The sequence below is a fragment of the Phyllostomus discolor genome, chromosome 13 (assembly GCF_004126475.2).
Source record: "Phyllostomus discolor isolate MPI-MPIP mPhyDis1 chromosome 13, mPhyDis1.pri.v3, whole genome shotgun sequence".
NCBI lineage: Eukaryota > Metazoa > Chordata > Mammalia > Chiroptera > Phyllostomidae > Phyllostomus > Phyllostomus discolor.
In genome coordinates, this window is record NC_040915.2 from 26030483 (window position 1) to 26049697 (window position 19215).

Below are 19215 nucleotides of genomic sequence, written 5' to 3' on the forward strand. Positions count from 1 at the left end.
TCTTGGGTAACTTAATGATGATGTGCCTTGGTGAGTTCTTTTTTGGGTCCAACTTCTTTGGGACTCTCTGGGCTTCCAGGAAGTCTATTTCCTTGGCTAGATTGGGGAAGTTCTCCTTCATTATTTGTTCAAATAAGTTTTCAATGTCTTGCTCTTGTTCTTCTCCTTATGGCACCCCTATAATTCAGATATTGGAACGTTTAAAGTTATCCCAGAGGTTCCCAAGCTTCTCTTCTTCTTCTTCTTCTTTTTTTTTTGCATTCTTGTTTCTTCCTTCTGTTCCAGTTGGATGATTATTTCTTCCTTTTGTTCCAAATCATTGCTTTGAGTCCTGGTTTCCTTCCTGTCACTGTTGGTTCCCTGAATATTTTGCTTTATTTCACTTTGGGTATCTTTCATTTGCTCTTTCATTTTGTGACCCAAGCTCAATCAGTTCTGTGAGCATTTTGATTACCAGGGCTTTGAACTCTCCATCAGATAGGTTGGCAATCCCCACGTCACTTAGCTCTCTTTCTGGAGTTTTGCTCTGTTCCTTTATTTGGGCCATATTTCCTTGTTCAGGGCCCCTGATAAGTTGCAAGGGGGCAGGGCCTTAGGTATTCACCTGCGCAGGGCAACCCTCCTTGTGACAACCAGGGCAAGCTCTGCCTGTGGGGGAGGGGCAAGAGAGGGAACAGTGTGGTCACCTGCTCATCTCTAGCACACTTTCCAATGAACTCTCATGTGAGACTGGGAGATTCTCCCACCCCTGCCATAGTCCACAGCCACCTCTGAGTTTTCGTTCAACCAGCCCCACCTGCATGGTCCACCGCCTCCACGCGGTTTCTCTCAGCTGTCCCCACCCCCACCTGCATGGTCCACCGCCCCCACGAGGTTTCTCTCAGCTGCTCCCTGACAACGGTCGGCCACCTCCATGCAGTTTTTCTCAGCTGGCCCCACACTATGCAGCCTCGCCTGGGGTTCTTACCAGTCTGGATGGGCTGGTTGACTGTTTCTTTAATTCCTTGGTTGTCGGAGTTCTATGCAGTTTGATTTTCTGGCCCTTCTGGTTGTTTATTGATTTTAGATGGTTCTCATTCTTCTTTCGGTTGTGCGAGGAAGGGTTTCTAACTACGCCTCCATCTTGGCCAGAATTCAAGGTTGGAGAGGTTTTACCCAGTGGAGATTCAAACTCCAGCAGCCTATCAGACCCCATGCTCAGCCTCTCCCAGGGAAGGAGACCCAGCAAAGTACATACAAATTAATTTGTCAAAACTATTCTCTTCTTCCACCAATAGAGATTTGAGTTCTAGTCTTTAAACCTTGCCATTTGCTGGTTATCTGAACTTAAGCATGTTCCTTTTTCTCTTCTCTCAATTTCCTCGTCTGTAAAATGTGGCATTGCAAGAGATGTTTATAAATTCCCATAAAATCAGTGATTCATCTTACTCTGCCATAGCCCTGAGAATCAGATCTCTGCATATCCAATTTTCAGAAGAAGAAATTCAATACTAGTGTAGTCAAAAGGGTTGTTTAAGGTCAAATAGCTAAAGCCAAGTCTAAAACCCTGGCTTCAGACCCCAAACTCTGTAACTCTTTCTACTGGGACACATTCACAGACCCATTCATTCCCCCAGTGATCTGACCCAGATTAGGGCTACAGCCTCCAGCCCCTTCCAGTGTATTTGATAAGGTTCCCAGAACTCCCGCTGCCCCGGGCCAAGTTTGGTAGTAGGGCATGGTCCTCAACACATGGGTCAAGTGCAGCTAAATGATTTACTCCATTCCCATTCCCCTTTAGGTCCTCAACTCCCAAAGAAGAAAGAACTAAGAGCTCCATGGGGTTGGGTGGGGGTTTTGCTGTCCTGTAGCAGGGATGTGAGAAAACAATGGCCTAGACCATACTTCGGTCTGCAAACCCGCCAGGAAGGAGGAGCATTCTAGAAATGGGAGGACGGTCTCTCTCACTCCTCTGTTTCGGAAGGGCCCTTACAACATCTCTAAGTCTGAGAGCACAAAGAACAAGGAAATAAACAGTCATGAAGTCATCACATTCCTGCTCTGCTTCTAGGCCTGAGGGGGCCACCCCAAGGGGGCTTCCACAGCAGGAAGCATGAGCTCATGGCAAACTTGGGCACTGAGACCCATTCTTGAGCTGCTGGTACACCAAGGCAGGAGCCAAGCTCAGAGGAGGGTGCTTTGTGAGGTTGTCCTGGCTGAGGCTTTCGAAGCATGCCTGACCCCTCTCCACCTCCCCAGAGGCAGAGAACCAATCTCAAGGAAGGAGGTTTTGACCCAAGGGGCATTGAAGAAGGTGTGTGGACACACTACAGCCGGACAGACTGCCCAGAGGTGAAAAACGCAGCTGAACTGCCTGCTGTGGGCACGTAGCTATCTTGTATCCTGTCCTTCAAGGGTAATCTGTTCAAGTGATCTGAGTTGGTAATGACAGACAGTGGCTGTCCTTGTCTTCCAGGCAATAATGCTCAGGCAGGGATATTTGAAAGAATGGGCTATATGGGAGACTTAGATTCCATGGGAAGCCTCTGTTGGAGGAGCCCTGGGGTCCAGGGGCCTGTCCTGCTGTCTTCACACCACCCCTCCCACATCCACCTGCCACTCCAATCCATTAAGTCCTGCCTCAGAGGCTCCTCCAGAGCCCGTCCCCTCTTCCCCTTCAGCCAGCATCAGCCCAGGGTCTGAGAAGGGTCACTGCACTGCTGAGTGTCTCAACTTGGGCACCAGTGTCATTTGGGGCCAGCTAATTCTCTGTGTGGGGACTGTCCTGTGCACTGCAGGTGAGCAGCATCCCTGGCCTCCACCTTCCGGGCACCAACAGCACCTCTCAGTCATGACGACCAAACCTGCCTCTGGATGTAGCTGAGGGTCCCTCCTTTGCTGGTTAAGATGGTCACACATACAAATAGAATATTTTAGGGTAACTGTATTGGATTAAAATTGGTATAAACCATCGTGAAGCATAGTTTCTTTGCTTCATGTTAGTTACCTGCATATTGACAAAAGTTTAAGTAAATGCACGATGTAAAACAAAATCACTTCTGCTTGAGAACCAAAGGTCTGAGCCTATGATTCTAATGGGTCCCCTGGTGGGAAAAGCTGGCAAACCACGAAATGTGTACAATTCACTCACTGCCTTCAATGTTCACCAGTGGGGTGTGGTGAAGCCAACTGAAGTGTATCCACCTGAAAGACCATTTTCTAAATGACAAATTCTTTGTGCAAACATCCGTACTCAAAAACTACTTTGAGGAGAGAAAAAAAAGTCATTGTGGAGATAGCGGCAAAATAAGCAAATCTCCACAATCTAAAATCACATTAAAAAGGCAGAGTGCAAAACCACACGGATCCATAGGCAAAAGGAACAACTAGACAGCTGACAGGGTAAGAGGACAGGATTACCAGCAACCACTCCCTTCGCCGCAGCTTCTGTTCATGTGAGTGCTTAACATAAAGCAAAGAAAATATATGCCTCAAGGTGATTTATGCCAATTTTAATCAGAAGCAATTATCCCGAAAGACTTTCTGTTTGACCATTTTAGCCAGCAAAGGGGAGGGCACACTCAGAAAACAACCAATTTTCACCTGGCTTCTCCTGCTGTCCCCCTTGGTTTTCAGGCAGCAGAAAAAATCCCCTTGGGGGAGAAGCCATCTCCACTGGGTCTGCCGTCTCCTTGCTCCCCAGGGGTGGGGTGGTGGAGGGCAGCCGCTTTGTAGCTATTTGCTGACCTGAACTTACCTCGGATTTCAGCGTGGTGGTTTGAGGGGTGCCACTGGGAGTATACTGGGTTTCTGTGTAGGCTGGAGCGAAAAGGTGCCTGTGAAGAATAAGAATAGACATTTGTCACCTGAGGTGATAGACTCCACCCTCCCAGGGACTGTGGCCAGTCACTCGAACTGAAGCAGGCATAACCACTCCCAGCATCTCTGTGCAGAAGAAAAAGGGCGGCCACCAGGGCCTAGGGAACAAAAGGAAAAGCAGGAGAGAGTGTGCTTTGAATTTTTCAATTTGTGGGGACCACGACTCAGTTCAGACAAACAGACGGAGTCAACAGAACAAAAGCAGTGGCTTTCAATTTTCCTGGGTCTTGAGAATACACTCAGGCAAATGCATACTCAAAATGTACCTGGACTGATTTCTCTACCACTGCGCCTACCAACTTGTAGTATTAGCACACCAATTTTTATTGAAGAGAACACCTCTCCCCCGTTGCATGTTTTGGTAAGATTGTCAGTCAGGGTGTCCCTGGCCCCAGCCAAGGGGAACCATGATCCAAGCTAAGCCAGCGGAATAATGTCACCAGAGATGAGCAGGTGGGAGCAACTCATCTGTCCCTTTGCTCCTGCTGCACGGGTTCCTGAGGCTGCCACAGCCTGTCCTTTCTGAGACCCAGTGGTTCAGATTTCTTGAGACCTGGCACCTCTGTGTCTCGCCCTTCCCATAAATCCCTTTTTCCCCCTAAAACTGGACGTTGGTTTTGCTTTTGCCACAGACCTCTTGAAGCTGAGGTTAAGAATGCCTCACCAAAGGACAGGCAACACCAAACAAGGTTCCTAGAACTTCTCTAAAAGTTAAAAAAAAATCAGCTCTCTCTAGGGGGCACGCCCACACCTGTCCCCACTCCTGCCTGCCAGGTGCACCTTTTCCTTGCCTCTCCCTTCCCCCTGAGCTCCACGGGCCCTTCTTCTCCCTCTGTAACCTGCCTCCTGAGCCCATTTCTTCTAGTGCTCACTTCTTCTACTTCTGTGACTTTCTAAGTAAACTTTCTCTTATTAAAAAAACACAAAAATAGCCCTGGCTGGCGTAGCTCAATGGATTGAGCGTGGACTGGGAACCAAAGTGTCCCAGGTCCGATTCCCAGCCAGGGTATGCCTGGGTTGCAGGCCATAACCCCCAGCAACGGCACATTGATGTTTCTCTCTCTCTCTGTCTATCTCCCTCCCTTCCCCTCTAAAAATAAACAAATAAAATCTTAAAAAACACAAGAATAAAATATAAAAGTAAAATAAAATTCAAGAGCCAAGTGGATGCTTCGACTAGCTCAGCCACACTGAAACCCAGATGCATCTACAAAAAGTCAAGGTCGGGGGCAGAGGGGTTTGTAATGAAAGAGAAATTGGAGTGTCACACAAAAAAAGAATGAAGTGGATCTATAAGTACTGATTGGAAAGAATATCCAAAATTGAGTTAGATAAAAAATAAATTTTAGGAAAGTATGCATTTTAATAATCCCTTTTAATGAAAAATAATAATAGTGCACCCTAGTGTATGTGTCAAAAACAACTGTGGACGCAAATGCCCAATGCCAACAGTAATAATCTCGGGGGACGGAAGAAGAGGCTCACAACGCCAGTTGCATACTTCTGAAAATTGGTTGATTTTTAAAAGCAATGAACACGCATTCATTTTGAAAACTGAAAACCTAATTTGAAACTGCTTTTCCGAAGAAAATATAGGCTGAGGCCAGCACAGAAAGCCAAAGGAATCTGCGGAGACAGCCCCCATTCTAGACGAGGTGGCATTTCCCAGAAAGACAGGGTCATCGAAGACAGTCTCTAGGGTCACTTCCAGCGCCAAGTTCTGGGATCCTGACTCTCAGATGCCCTCCACCCCTGGAGAGCAGTCAGAAGGCAAATGCCACGAGAATTCTCCCTTGTACTGTGCGAAGCCCTTCAACAGCCAGCCTTGGACAAGAAGAACGGGACTCAACAGGGAAATGTAAAAATAAAGCAAAGTCCAAACCCCAGCCTGTGCAGAGAAACTCTCATTACATGGAAACTCTGAGTCAGGAGTGGACTTCCCGGATTCTGTCTCCCAGCCATCTCGCTTTCTCCTAAGCATGTGAGCAGCCAAGGACCTAAGGGAGGAGGAGTCACCCATGTGTCCGAGGTAAACTGTGGGCCCCATGAGGACAGAGGCCAAGCTACTTTGCTCACCAGTATATATCAGTGGTTAACATTGACTCAGTGAAAGACTGACTTAACTAATTACTGAATGAAGAAACGGATACACAAAGGAATAAGTACAAATAAGTAGTTGTACAGCATGCTGGGAGCTTTGAGTCTGGAGTCCGAGAGACGAGGTTCCATGCCAGCTCTGACATTGACTGTTTCTATGGCCATGAGTAAGTTACTTTGTCCCTCTGAATGTTTTTTCAATATCCTTACCTGATAGGACTCTCGTAAAAGTAAAATGACAAAAATGCATAAAAAGGGCTTAACACCCGGCACAACAGATGGAATTTACCTATTTCCTTCTAAATCTCCACAGCCGGGACCTCTCCAGTGTATCTCTTGGGAATGGTGGAAAAGCAATGAGCTCATTCCTGCAGCCCCGCTTCCTGGGTCTGATTTCACAGACCACATAATGGGCAGCTAGGCAGGGCTTCAGAGTTTAATGGTCCACCCGGGTGCCAATGGATATAAATTTTCCCACAGAAAATGCACTCCTGATAAATACCTTCTCCAACTCTTCTCCGTCTCAGGGGGAGATACCATTCATCCAGTGACATTAAGATGCTCCCAAGAAAGCCACCCAGACGGAACCTCACAGGTGTCCACGTTCTTGTCAGCCCTCAGCCACTCATGCTCAGAAAGGTAAGCATCTTTCTGCAGGTCCTTATTCTGAGGATCGGCCCCCGTCACCATGGGACTCTTAGTGCCTCAGCATTAAAAGGGACTCCGGGAAATCAGAGCCAAACGCACTAGACTATGCGTTCCCTAAGAGCAGTAGGCATGGCTGCCTTATCCAAGCTTCTCCCCAGTTTCCAGCCTGTACCCAGCAGCCAGGACATGTTTATTTGGTGAATAAGTGGATTAATAAATTAGTGAATGAACTTCTGTATCTTGTAGAGGAACCTGCCACATGGCCGTTCAGCCCTGGACATACCCAGTGACAGGGAACTCCTGTCACCTCATATTTGACCATACCTAATAGTTAAATCAAGTTCTTACACTGAACCAAAAACTGCCTCTCTGTAACTGGCACCCACTGGCCTGTGCTCTGTCTTCTGAATCTACAAGGAACCATCTGCCTCTTCTTCTCCATAACTGTCCTTTTAGAACCAGCAGCATCGGCATCAGCATCATGCAGGAACTAGTTGAAAATGCAGGTTGTGGGGCTGCACCCCAGATATACTGAAGGAGGCAGAAACTCAGGGGTTGGTGCCTAACTAACCACCTACTGTGATAACTGAGTGATTCCAACCAGAACTACCACCCTAGACCACGAGATTTCAACATATTTTTAAGGCAGGTAAAGTTCAGAAATATCAAAGCCCCCACCACCTTCCTGCCTCCACCACATCCTGGATCATTGGCAGCCTCAGAAGCCCAGAAATGTTGCATTCAAAATAGTTCACATGTATTTAGGTGTTAAATTATTTCACCTTCACAACATGTCTCTGAGGAAGGTACTAATCCTTGCCTCGTATTGTGACGAAGGACACTGGGAACTTGGACGTGTGGCTGTCCCAGTCCTCCGGGCACGGCGTCAGGTCTGTTGGTCCCGACCACACTTTTCAGGCAGTTTTCTGTTTCATCTTTCTTAGAAGGTGGAAGCATAAAACTAAAGCACCGCCAGGACCCAGTTGTCCAAACCACAAGTTGGCGGTGATGATGGCAGCCTTGCGTACATCTGTGCTGTCACAGAAGGAAGATGGAGCTCTTCGATGTGACTATGTACAGAGACGAGCAATAGGTAACAATAAGCAAAGCACGGGGCAGCAAAAGAGGATGGACATGTGAGAACTTCAGGGCTAGTTTTTTTTGTTTGTTTGGCTAATTGGGTTTGTTGTTTTTGTTGTGTTTTTTTTTTTTAATGACAACTCTTTCCCCAAATGAGATTGCAGATGTTGGCCAGGAAGGTCCTTCCTTCTTGAACAAAAGGAAGGGTCATGTTTCATCACCGCCATCTGTGCAATTTTACTGATAGACGAAACACTGCTTTCCAACGCTCCCCCACTGTCCCAAGCTGAGCCCATCCGTGATGCCTGTGTGGTGCCCTGGCATTGCTCTCAGGACCAAAGACACGGCTGTCTCCCGACAGGGGCCACTGGGCAGCCCAGCTCGGCCCACCCGCCCCTTCCCTGACCACATCTTGTTCTCATCTCCTCCCTGACAAGGCGCTGGCTCAGCAGATCGGCAGGAAGCCGTCTCTCACCACTGGAGTGTGTTAGGATTTTCAGGAAATGACTTGTGAGTGATGTGTGTCCAGGCAGAGGGAAGGACTATCCAAGATTTCCCACCCCGCCCCCTCCTTTTTCTGGCTTTGATGGAAAAGTGGTTTCTTCTACCCTCCTGCCCCTCCCTCCAGGCCCTCAAGTTCACAGGCAGGCTGTGTCCATATCCCATCCCAATGCCACTGTCATAGCAGCCAGCATTGGAATGCCCGCTTGGGCGAAACCCAGGGTGCCTAGACCCCAAAGTCCTTGGGCAAAACCTGTATCTTCTGAGTCCCACCTGGGAAAATAAGCCCCCGAATACCAGACCTAAAACGTAAGGTTGCTCTCCAGGGAAGGACAATCAAATCGCCTGTGACAGCCTGGATCCTGTGTGTACACGCAACCAGACCCCAAGGCACACTGCAGTCCGACCGGCCCTGACCCACCTTTCCTTGGGCTTGAAGCCTTCCAACCCAGCACCATCCCTTTAAGGGACTCTTCACTGTCAGATAAATCTGATGCGCTTCTCTAGGCTGCAACCCAAGGCAAAGTTGCAAAACATCTCTGAGATCAACCCTTCTTCCTGCTGCTTCTGCCTGATAAGCCCATCTGTGCAGACATGCTCAGCAGAAGCAAGCATCACTCTGCTCACTCCAGGGGCTATTTCTATCGACACCTCCTTCCCTCAGCTTTTGGTCCATCTCGCTCTTTCAAGGGCATCCGGGCACTTAGGTGCTGGTAATACTTGGTAGTGCCATCTTGCCGGTTCCTCTTATTTTCCCCGGAGGATCTTCGCCCTGCCTGCCTGTGTTGGTGATGACATGAGCCTCTTTCAGGTCTAGCTCATACTCTCAATGCCATCATCATGGGACTTGGCCCAGTAACTGCACCACAGCCGGAAACGCTGTGAAAAAATACATAATCCCAGGCCCTCCCCCAGACCCACTGAGAATCATATTCTCTAGAGAAGGACTCAGAACATGTGGAATTTTCATCGTTTTTCCAGGTGGTAACTTTTTTCAGGCTCTGGCTCTGACAATTCTCCTGCTCCACTGGATCGGTTTTAACATTTTAAATTCTTTCCCCCATTTCTAGCCTCCCGACACCTAAAAAGGATACCACCACAAGACAGAGGGAAAGCCTACAGCTCAGAAAGCTTTGTTTTGAGCACCAGCCACAACCACTCTCTAGATAACTGTCCTTTCAAACCCTGGAAATGAGTCAACAGTTGCTCAGGTCTCTTTCAATGTCATACAAGGGCACTGTTCCGGTCAGGGACAGTTCTTTGGAAAAGGCTCTTTACAATTAAGTAGGGCAGCTCTTGCAAAACCTTGTAAAACTAGAATGTAATTTGTGAAAACCTAATAAGATAGAAGAGAGATGCAACTGATTTCCATCCAGCAAGAGATAATTCCCGAGATTATGCAGGGCTTTCCTGCCCCTGGGATATTTTTTTTGTTTTTTGTTTTTTAAGATTTTATTTATTCATTTTCATTTTAGAGAGGGATGGGAGGGAGATAGAGATGAGAGAGAGAGAGAGAGAGAGAGAGAGAAACATCAATGTGCGGTTGCTGGGGGTTATGGCCTGCAACCCAGGAATATACCCTGGCTGGGAATCGAACCTGGGACACTTTGCTTCCCAGCCCGCGCTCAATCCACTGAGCTACGCCAGCCAGGGCTGCCCCTAGGATATTAATTAACAAGTTGTAGATCTAACTGAGGAATCTATCTCAAAATTCCCTTTTTCCAATTTTTTTTAAAAAGATTTTATTATTTACTTTTAGAGAGAGGGGGAAGGAGGGAGAAAGAGAGGGAGAGAAACATCAGTGTGTGGTTGCCTCTTGTGCACACCCCACCAGGAACCTGGTCCACAACCCAGGCATGTGCCATGACTGGGAATGGAAGGCGACCCTTTGGTTCACAGGCCAGGACTCTGTCCACTGAGCCACACCTGCCAGGGCCCCTTTTTCCAATTTTTAAACCAGTTTTATCATCCTACTGGCTCCCCCATTTGTCAGTGGAGGAAGCTGACAAGAGCATTTGTATGACAAGTGTTTCACTCGAGTGCCCATTTCCTGGACTGCAAGTGAACGGAGTAAATGAATTCCGTCTCGCACCGCTGTCAAGAGGATCCAATGAGAAAATACATTCAAACACTGGCCCTGACGCTTATTAGTTCTGTAAGTTTGGACAAGTGAGTTAACCTCTCTGTGCCTCAGCTTTCTCCTCTATAAAATGGGGAAAATGAGCGAAACTACTTCGTAGGGCTTTTGTAAAATGTTAGAAGACTGACTAATTAAGAATACTTGTTTAAATTAAGACGAACAAATGTAGAAGAACTCCTTGTACAGTATAAAGCATTTGCGCGTTACAAACACCAGGGGTGTCATCTTCTCCAGAGGTAGCTCGGAAATCTTGATAATTGTTAAAACAGGGATAATACGTTTTTGAGGGCTCATAATCTAATTTCTCTTCTTTTTGGGTATGTTTGGAAATTTTAACACTATTTTTTAACTAGCTAGGTGATACTACGCAAGTCACGAGCCAGTCTGCCTGTCTCCCTATCAAACGAGAAAGGTGAGGCCCAGCACAGGCAAGCCCTGGGAAGGACCGGGAAAAGCAGAGTGCTCTGCTAGTCAATGGACGAAGCTTGCCCATATTTGGGACGGTAGGAATAACAACTACAGTAAGTGCTGCTTTGTCTTCAAAGACGAAGAAAGAAAAGGTGAGATGGCCCGAGCCGTTTCAGAACCAAGATTTCCCAACCAGGGCTCATTCCATGTCTGACTCCAAAGGAATGGAAGCACACCAACACACCAGAGGCTCGGCCCCGCTGCCAAATAAGGGACTGACACGTCCAGGGGCCCAAGGCAGAGGCATTCCTTTCTGAAGGGACAGAACGGACACGGAAGGGGGGACTGTAGAGAGCAGGGATCGCCCCTGCCTCCAGGGCTCCCATGAGCTGGAGGGCGAGTTCCAGAAGCAGCACCAAGAACAAGATGGCGCTGCCCGCAAGCCTGGCCCGAAGCCAAAGGAGTTCGAGTGTGTGTGTTTAACCTTCTATTAAGTCCAAACAATGCACCAAATCAGCACTCCTTTTCACCAACCACTTCCCATTACATCTTCTCCCAGTCCCCGCAAGACCTGGTATCCTGGGACCAGCTCCTGGTCCTGTGTTTTGCTCATATGTGGAATACCAAAGGATGTTTAGATAAACACTATTTATTCCTTAGGTCTGTGGGGTCTTTGTTTAATCCTCTTCATGCCTCCACAAAGATGAGCAAGCTCTCCAAGCAAACAGGGTCAGCTTCTTGGGATCACCAGGGAGCTTAACTGGCAGGGACCTGCAGGGCCCTACAAAGGGCTCACCCAAGTGGAGTTTACAGATTTGTCTTGCAGTGTCCTCCATGGCCCAGTGTGGGTGTTTACTGGGAATGGATAAGAACAGTTAAGAAAAATGAGGTACTAGTTACACTATTTCTAAGAAAGATAAAGAAGTAAAACATAGCTCAACAGTAGCCTCCTAGCAACCAGTTTTTGACAAACAACCACAATCTTGCTTATCAGATTAACCTGCAGGGACGAGCCAATGCAAGAGGTAACTGGCCACATTATAGAGATCAACTTTGTGCTTAAGACACAGAGGAAGTAAAGAAAATGAACCTCTAAGATCACAGCATTGTTGAGAAGATGCTTAGAAGGGAGCTCTTCTGGGGACAGTGTCTTTAGGCAGTCGCAGTGGTCCAGCGTTTGACAGACTGCGGAGGCTGTCCTACAACGCGGCTCTGATAAAACGAGGCTGCCCCGAGCCCCTGGTAACAGAATTGTTTGCCTCCACACCAAGAAAGTTGGGAAAACTCCAAAATCTGTGCGTGGCATGTGCCCAGGCTGACTTGGTGGAGCCCGTGCTGTGAGACCTGAAGTCCTGAGGAGGTGGTCTAAACCGAAGAGACCTGTCTGCGGGGGCCACGGTGGACCCGCGTGCACCCAGTGTGCCTGCGACAGGGCCCGGCGTGCTTTCGTCACCAAAGAGCGGAAAATCGTCGTGGAAGTATCAAAGACGCGAGCCCAGAGTCAGAAAGCTAAATGCAAAAGTGAAGCTTTTTTGAGTAGTAAAAGAGAATAAAAAAAAAAAAAAGAAAAGAAAGAAAGCAAAAAGGGAATGGGTAGACCGTCCCATGAAAAACGGCAAATGAACAAAAAGCAACTTGCCCTATGTGTGGGCGCTTGGCGCCTTTTAGGCTCTGATTCCATGTCCCAGAAACTTCGATAAATCTTGCCCAATGTTTCTTTGCAACCTAAAGCACAAGTCACAGCTGAAGCATGAGTCAGGAGGGTCAGGACTCGGAAAACCCTGCTAATTCGTCATGAATACCTGTTGTCCCCGCCTCCAGCCTCCCTGCCCCCTTCTTGGGATAACAGTGCCCTGATCTGCATTTAGAGAAATGTTCCCCTTTCGCTACATGCTGACTGGGAGCACCCCAAGTTAGTCATGACAAGCCAGGACAATCTGGTGTTATGCAGTTGCATTTCAAGATGGGTGACACCCGGTGAAAATGGCTGGAGCTGAGTCACCCTGGTGGTGGCACCTGAAGATACTGCCTATGAAATCCTGGACCCTGTCCTTCCCGAGCCCCAGTCTGCCCTTCTCCTTTTCCCTCCTTCTGTGTGTTGCCCCGTATCCTTTCTATGAAGGTTTTTTTCTGGGGGGGAGGGGGGGGCAGGCTTGAAAATGAGCAAAAGCAACATATCCAACATCACAAAGTCAGATTTTGCCTCTAAACCCATCAGTCTAAATAAACTAAAGTAAACTAAGTGTCAGCAATAAATAATCCAAGAGTCAGGCCATCCAGACACTCCCGGAGGGCAGAGAGGAAAGATGTTCATGAAAGCTCATCAATAATTACTTATTAGGCAGCATAATGCTGTACAGACTGTGGGGCACATGGCACCAGGAAGACCAAGGTCCCCCTGGCTTGAATTCCCCACGTGTGCGCCCCGGGTCTTTGGCCGAGCTGCAAGCACTGCTTCTCAGCCTCGGGGTCTGCATCTGCAAGCCCACGCAAGGACTCCACAGATATTAAGGCCTGTGGCAAGCACCATGTGAAGGGAGCATGGTTTTCCTGCCTTCCACCGGGCACCCGAATCTCCCACCGTGAAGATCAGAGGACACTGAAGGGTGGCCGAATATGCGTCCCCAAGTATACCACTTTGGCATAAGATTATTTTGAGGTGAAGGCGGATACTACAATTTCTTTTCAGCAGGACATGCATTTTCAAAGGCCTCCCTCCTCCCCTCTCTACCAAGGACAGAAATTAATCACCAGAGGCAACTTTACACCCTATCAGCTTGGAGAAAGCAGCAGAGGAATTTGCACAGCAGACTTGACGAACTAATGTTTATTTGCCATACATTTACCTACAGCTTACCCCCTTTAGAGACCTAAGAGTTCTTTCCTTTGTCCTGTCATTTCTCTACAAATGTATTTGTCTCTGTTGCAGACGCTATAGAAGCCTGAACTCTGAGTTGTTCCTTTTCCCCTGGGTATCTCCCGTGTAGATGCGTTAACTTCTGTTTGTTTTTCTCTTGCTAATCTGTCTCTTGTTACAGGGTTCCCAGCAGAGAACTTAGACAGGGAAAATTATTTTTTTTCCTCCCCTACAAGGTCTTCTGTGAAAGTCCTTTGCAAACACTGACAGGCCACACAGAAGGTAGGCTTCACTGTCTGGTTCTCAGAAGCCAAGTCGCTATTTCATAGCCCATCTTCCTTCCTTCCTAGAATTGTTGCAAACCAGCTTCCAAATTCCCCTAATGAGCTGCCCGCAGAGCTAGGGAACGGCAGCGTGTGTGCGCATGTGCGTGCGTGTGCACGTGCGTGCATGTGCACAGGGCAGAGGAGAAAGGCAGCCGACAGCTCAGGTCCCCAGGATGCTCCTCCGACTTCGTGGGTCTCCTTTTCCGCAGCCACATTTCTATCACCCCACAACTGAGAGCCAGTTTAATCCTCACCTTCTTATCCAAACCACAAATCTAACGTCAACAAGCCAAGAGATCAGAGAACAGACTGACGATTGTCAGAGGGGAGGAAGTGTGGGGGCCTGGGGGAGAGACATGTAGGGACGGAGAGGTACAAACTGGTAGCTACAACATGGTCACGGGGATGTCAAGTACAGCTCAGGGAATACAGTCAACCATAGTGTACTAACTATGCATGGTGTAGGTGGGTACCGAACATATTGGGGGAAACACTTTATAAAGTATATGACTATCTAACCACTATGCTATACACTTGAAACTAATGAAAACAATACTGAATGTAAACTGTCATTGAAAAATAAATTAAAAAAAGAAGTCAAGAGATAAAGAACTTCTAGAATATGAGGAGCCTGACATCTTCGCCAGTCACCTCTTTCCCTAACGCTCCAGTCTCCCTCCAAAGGGACCCCTTTCTGGGACTTGCGCTTCCCTTCCCCAGAGAGGGAGGGGGGCTTTGAAAAAGAAGCCACGCCTGATATAATGCAGCCATTATAGCCCCTTGGCCCATCTGGACCTCTCTCCAGGGAGACTGATACGAGAGAAGAAAATGTGGAGGCTGCCAGCTTTCTGCAAACCCATAACCTCAGGGGAAAAAGGAGGAGGAAAAGGGGGCAGGGGGCCACATGGGAGCTGTGGAAGGGACTGGAAAAGAGCCACGAGTACAGAAGGCATAAAGACCCCATTTCTCCTTCAACCAGCGGAGGAAAGCCTGGCCCAGTACACCCATTCAATGCTACCATTGTTTTCAACAGAAGCTGGTTTCAGAACCCTCAGAGAGGCCTCCAGCGTGGCCTCCACTGCTAGAACGGGCAGAGGTCTAACCACTTCCCAAGAAGATCAAGTGCTTAGAATTGTAGATAAGGTGGAACGACTCTGTCGGGGAGCACACGTGCAGAGCTGACCAGGGTAAACCCAGACCTTCCTTTGGGGGTCATGGAAAGAATACCAGAGGCTACTACTGACACAGATTTCATCCTGGGCTCCCCACCGCGAGCCTGCCAAGTTGGTGACTGGGGATTCCTACCTTCATCTAATGAGAAGACTAAAGATCTGAGCAAGAAGTGGCTTGTCCGAGGTCCCGCCACGAGCTGAGGGCAAACCCAGGGACTGGCTCCGCTTATGACTTCCTTCAGCAGGAACCCCTCCCCTCGTTGGTTCTCGAATCCACCCTCGCCCTCAGCCCATATTTGACCCATACCCAATCTCCATGACTCCACCATAAAAATACCTTTGGCATCCATCCCCTTCTCTACATATCAGCTACTTCTGCCCTAAATTCCGTCACTGCAATTCCTCGCTCAGGTTATAATAAAGCTCTTGAATGGGTCTAATTACTATTGCTGGTCTTGCACTTCCAATCCATTCCCTACACTTCAGAAGTAGTCCTGCTCAAATGCATTTTGGGTACTGTTGCTATCTGGCTTTTAGAATATTCTTCATCAACTTCTCATTGTCCTCAAGATAAATGCCTAAACCCTTGAAAGAGTCTACGAGGCCCTTGCAGGATTCACCCCTGCCTACCATGCCAACCTCTTCCCTGACCATTTCTTTCCTCTCTCTTGCTCTCTGCTCTAATGGTAAAGAACTTCTTTCCATCTTCAAATATTACTCTTGCCTTTGAGCTTTTGCTCCTGATGCTCGGAGCCGGCCTCCCCTTGTATAAGCCATGCCCCTTACCACAGCCCTTCTTCTTAGTCACTTCACTTCTTCCTACAAGCCTCTGCTGACCTCCCCCCACCCCGACACACACTGATCCCATCTTACTACTCCACTGTGTTGCTGCTTACTTAAGTTCCCCTTCCCCAAGCTCCCCCGGCACAACTTCCTCCATCACAGCGTGTCCACAATGACTCGGTTCTCTGTCTCCTCCACTGGGCTGTAAGCCCCAGGACGGCAGAGACTGTGTCTCGCTTGTCACTGCTCTCCCAGGAAAACCTAGGACCTTGCTCAATGCCTGCCACATGGTCAGCACTCACAGTATTTGTCAGATGAAAGAAGAAAAGAAAAGAAGGACAATTGGTTAAGAATTCCCAATGAGGGGTGTGGAGCTCAAGCCCAACACACCAGAGACTCTCATCAGTAAGGCCAGGGATTCCTTGAGCCAGTAACTGCCCCAGAGGAAGACCATCCCCAAGGTGCCCAAAGCCAACTCATTTAGTATGTGAGGGGTCAGCCAAAGGTCTGTGTATGTCAATGAGTTCTAAGTAGAGAACAAGTAAGCTTTCCTTCTTTGGATCAGAATATTTCCCGGGTACATGTACATGCCATGACTCAGGGCAAAACCAGTCCACAGGCCCAGTGTCAGCCTCCTCCTCCTCCTCCCATACATTTCTCCCAGGAGAGTCATGCTCTACCGCCTCAGCACAAAGACTGGAGAGCAGAAAACATCCTCCAGCTTCTGGAGAGTCTGGAATGAGAACCGAGGCACATCCTTGAAGCTAGGGAGAAAACGGAGATCTGGAAGGTAAGACTTCCAGTGCATCTCCCACACCCAGATGTATGACCATACATCCATCCACCCCCGCCCCCATGACCTGCTTCTCTGGAGACTCCCCACCTCCCTACATTGTGAAGAAGCCACATCTGCCTGTGCTCAGGCCCTAGCAGTCCACAGCTCCACCACCAGGCACACCTCCGTCCACTTGGCTCCGTCCATCTGGCTTTTAGAATAAATTTCCCATCAATGGGGAGGGGCGGGGGAAGAGCTTCTTCTCATCCAAGACGCAGAAAATAAACAGTGCAGCTTGCAAGGGCACCTCATGTAGCTCACCTAGAAGTACCACACCTATCCTGACCACACGGTGGTTGTGTGGTTTTACCTTAGGCAAGAGAGAACCTAACTCAAAGTCAAAAACAGGAGAATAAAAAACTGAGCTCTAACCCACTCAAGTCCTGGGGTAGCCCAGCTGTGGAAGAAAAATAAACCCCTTCCCCGTTCCCCACATACCACTCCTTGGAATTAAAATGATTTGGCTGGTTGGAATACTGAATTCCTAAGAGATTATTAGCACTACAGTTTTGACTCCCCTTGACCCAGACCAAATATTTATACGTTAATTTTTCAGTCTGAATTCCTTTTCATCCTTCTACTCACTTCCTTTCCCTCCCTCCCTCATCCAAAGCCTTGCCTCCATGTTCCCGCAAGACAGAGCTCCAGGACACCCTCCAGGGAAGATTTCCCCACCCCCCAGTCAGAAATCCTCTCTTCCTTCCTGCCTCCGGAGCACTGCACTTCCAACTCTATTATGGAAAACTGAGATCTGCCTTGGATTGTGCTGTTCCCGTCTTCTCTCTCTCTCAGAAAGTAAACTGCCAGAGGGCAAGGATAGTGTGTGTGCTCCTACGCCCCACGGCACCTAGCACAGGGCTCCGCACACAGGTACTCAGCCAACATTTGCTGAACTCCACCTTGCAGAATGAAGACCAGCTGGCTGTGGCTGAAAAGGCAGGAGGTCCATCAGTGGGTGGATGGATAAGCAAAATGTGGGAAATCCATACAACGGAACAAGAACAACGGAAGGACTAAAGTACTGATACACGCTGTCCAGCGTGGAGAAAACTCACAAACATTACACTACGTGAATGAAGCCAGTCACAAAAGACCACATATTGTTTAGTCCTTTTATGTGAAAAGGCCAGAATAGGCAAAGCTATACAGACAAAAAGGAGATTAGTGTTTGCCTTAGGGCTGAAGCGGGTGGGGGAGAATGGGGAGTGACTGCTTATATTAGTTTGTGGGGGGCTGCCTTAACAAACCACCACAAGCTGACTGGTTTAAAAAACAAATTTATGCCCTGGCTGGTGTGGCTCAGTGAATGATTGAGTGCTGGCATGTGAACTGGGGTGAGGTGGGGTGGGGCAGGTGCCCAGTTTGACTCCCAGTCAGGGCACATGCCTGAGTTGTGGGCCAGGTCCCCAGTAGGGGGCACGTGAGAGGCAACCACACATTGATGTTTCTCTCCTTCTCTTTCTCCCTCCCCTCTCCTCTCTCCAAAAATAAATAAATAAAATTTTTAAAAGAACAAAACAAAACAAATTTATTATCGCCCAGTCCTGGAGGCTAGACGTCTAAGATCAAGCTGCCGGCAGGGCCGTGCTGTCCCCGGAGGCTGCTAGGGAAGGTGCTGTTCTGGGCCCCTCTCCTGGCTTGTGGCGGCACAGCTCCGTGCCGTGTGCACGCCTATGTCTAAATTCCCCTTTTTATAAGAACACCAGGGATACTGAATTAGGGGCTGCCCTTCTCCTGTATGAGCTCATCTTCAGGAATTATATCCACAATGACTCCATTTCCAAATAAGGTCGCTCTGAGGTACTAGTGGTTAGGACGGCGACGTAAGAATTTTGAGGGGACACACTGAACCCGTAACACTGCTGATGGCTTCTTTGGACAAAAGTGTTCAAAAAAATCAGAATATGGGGGGGCTGCACAACTCTGTGAAGACACTAAAAAATACTGAATTGTACACTTTGTATATCTCAACAAAGCTGTTTTTTTTTCAAAGGCAGGGGAGCTTGGATTTAAAGAGTCTTCCCAAGCTCCACAATCAGCCACTGACAAGAGTGTGTGAAAACGAGTTATCCAAACAAGGGCGACAAGAGGTGACTTAGACAGAAGCCCAAGGCACCGTGCCTGTCTCTACCTCTGTGTTCCACGCAAATTCCCTTTGACACAGTGATTAAACCTAGGGGGTGATCGCCCGGAAGTCCCTTCCAAGAATACCAGGGTGCTCACCCCAGCACGGTTTGTAAAAATGAAGGGGAAAAAAGAGGGAACAGCTTGAATGCCCCTGAGTGTGGGATGATTACATTAATCACAGCATCTTGATCATTGCTGAATCTGGATGATTTGTATACGGGAACCCATTACATTATTCTCTCTCCTTCCATGTGCATTTGGTAATTTTTCATCCTAAGAAATGTTAAAATGTACACTTACAATGCAATGCCATACGGCCATTAAAATGAACCAGTAAATTTACATGGAAATGCATCTATAATATTCTCGTATTCTCTGCTGTA

The 19215-nt window shown here is 48.1% G+C and overlaps 1 protein-coding gene across 1 annotated transcript in view; it reads right to left on the minus strand.

Moving 5' to 3' along the window:
* Nucleotides 1-19215, minus strand: part of ADAM19 (ADAM metallopeptidase domain 19) — a 78835-nt gene that overhangs the window by 42726 nt on the left and 16894 nt on the right. The window contains exon 4 of the mRNA XM_028528426.2: nt 3737-3815. Within this exon, the coding sequence (XP_028384227.1) occupies nt 3737-3815 (79 nt within the window). The remainder of the gene's footprint in view (nt 1-3736; nt 3816-19215) is intronic.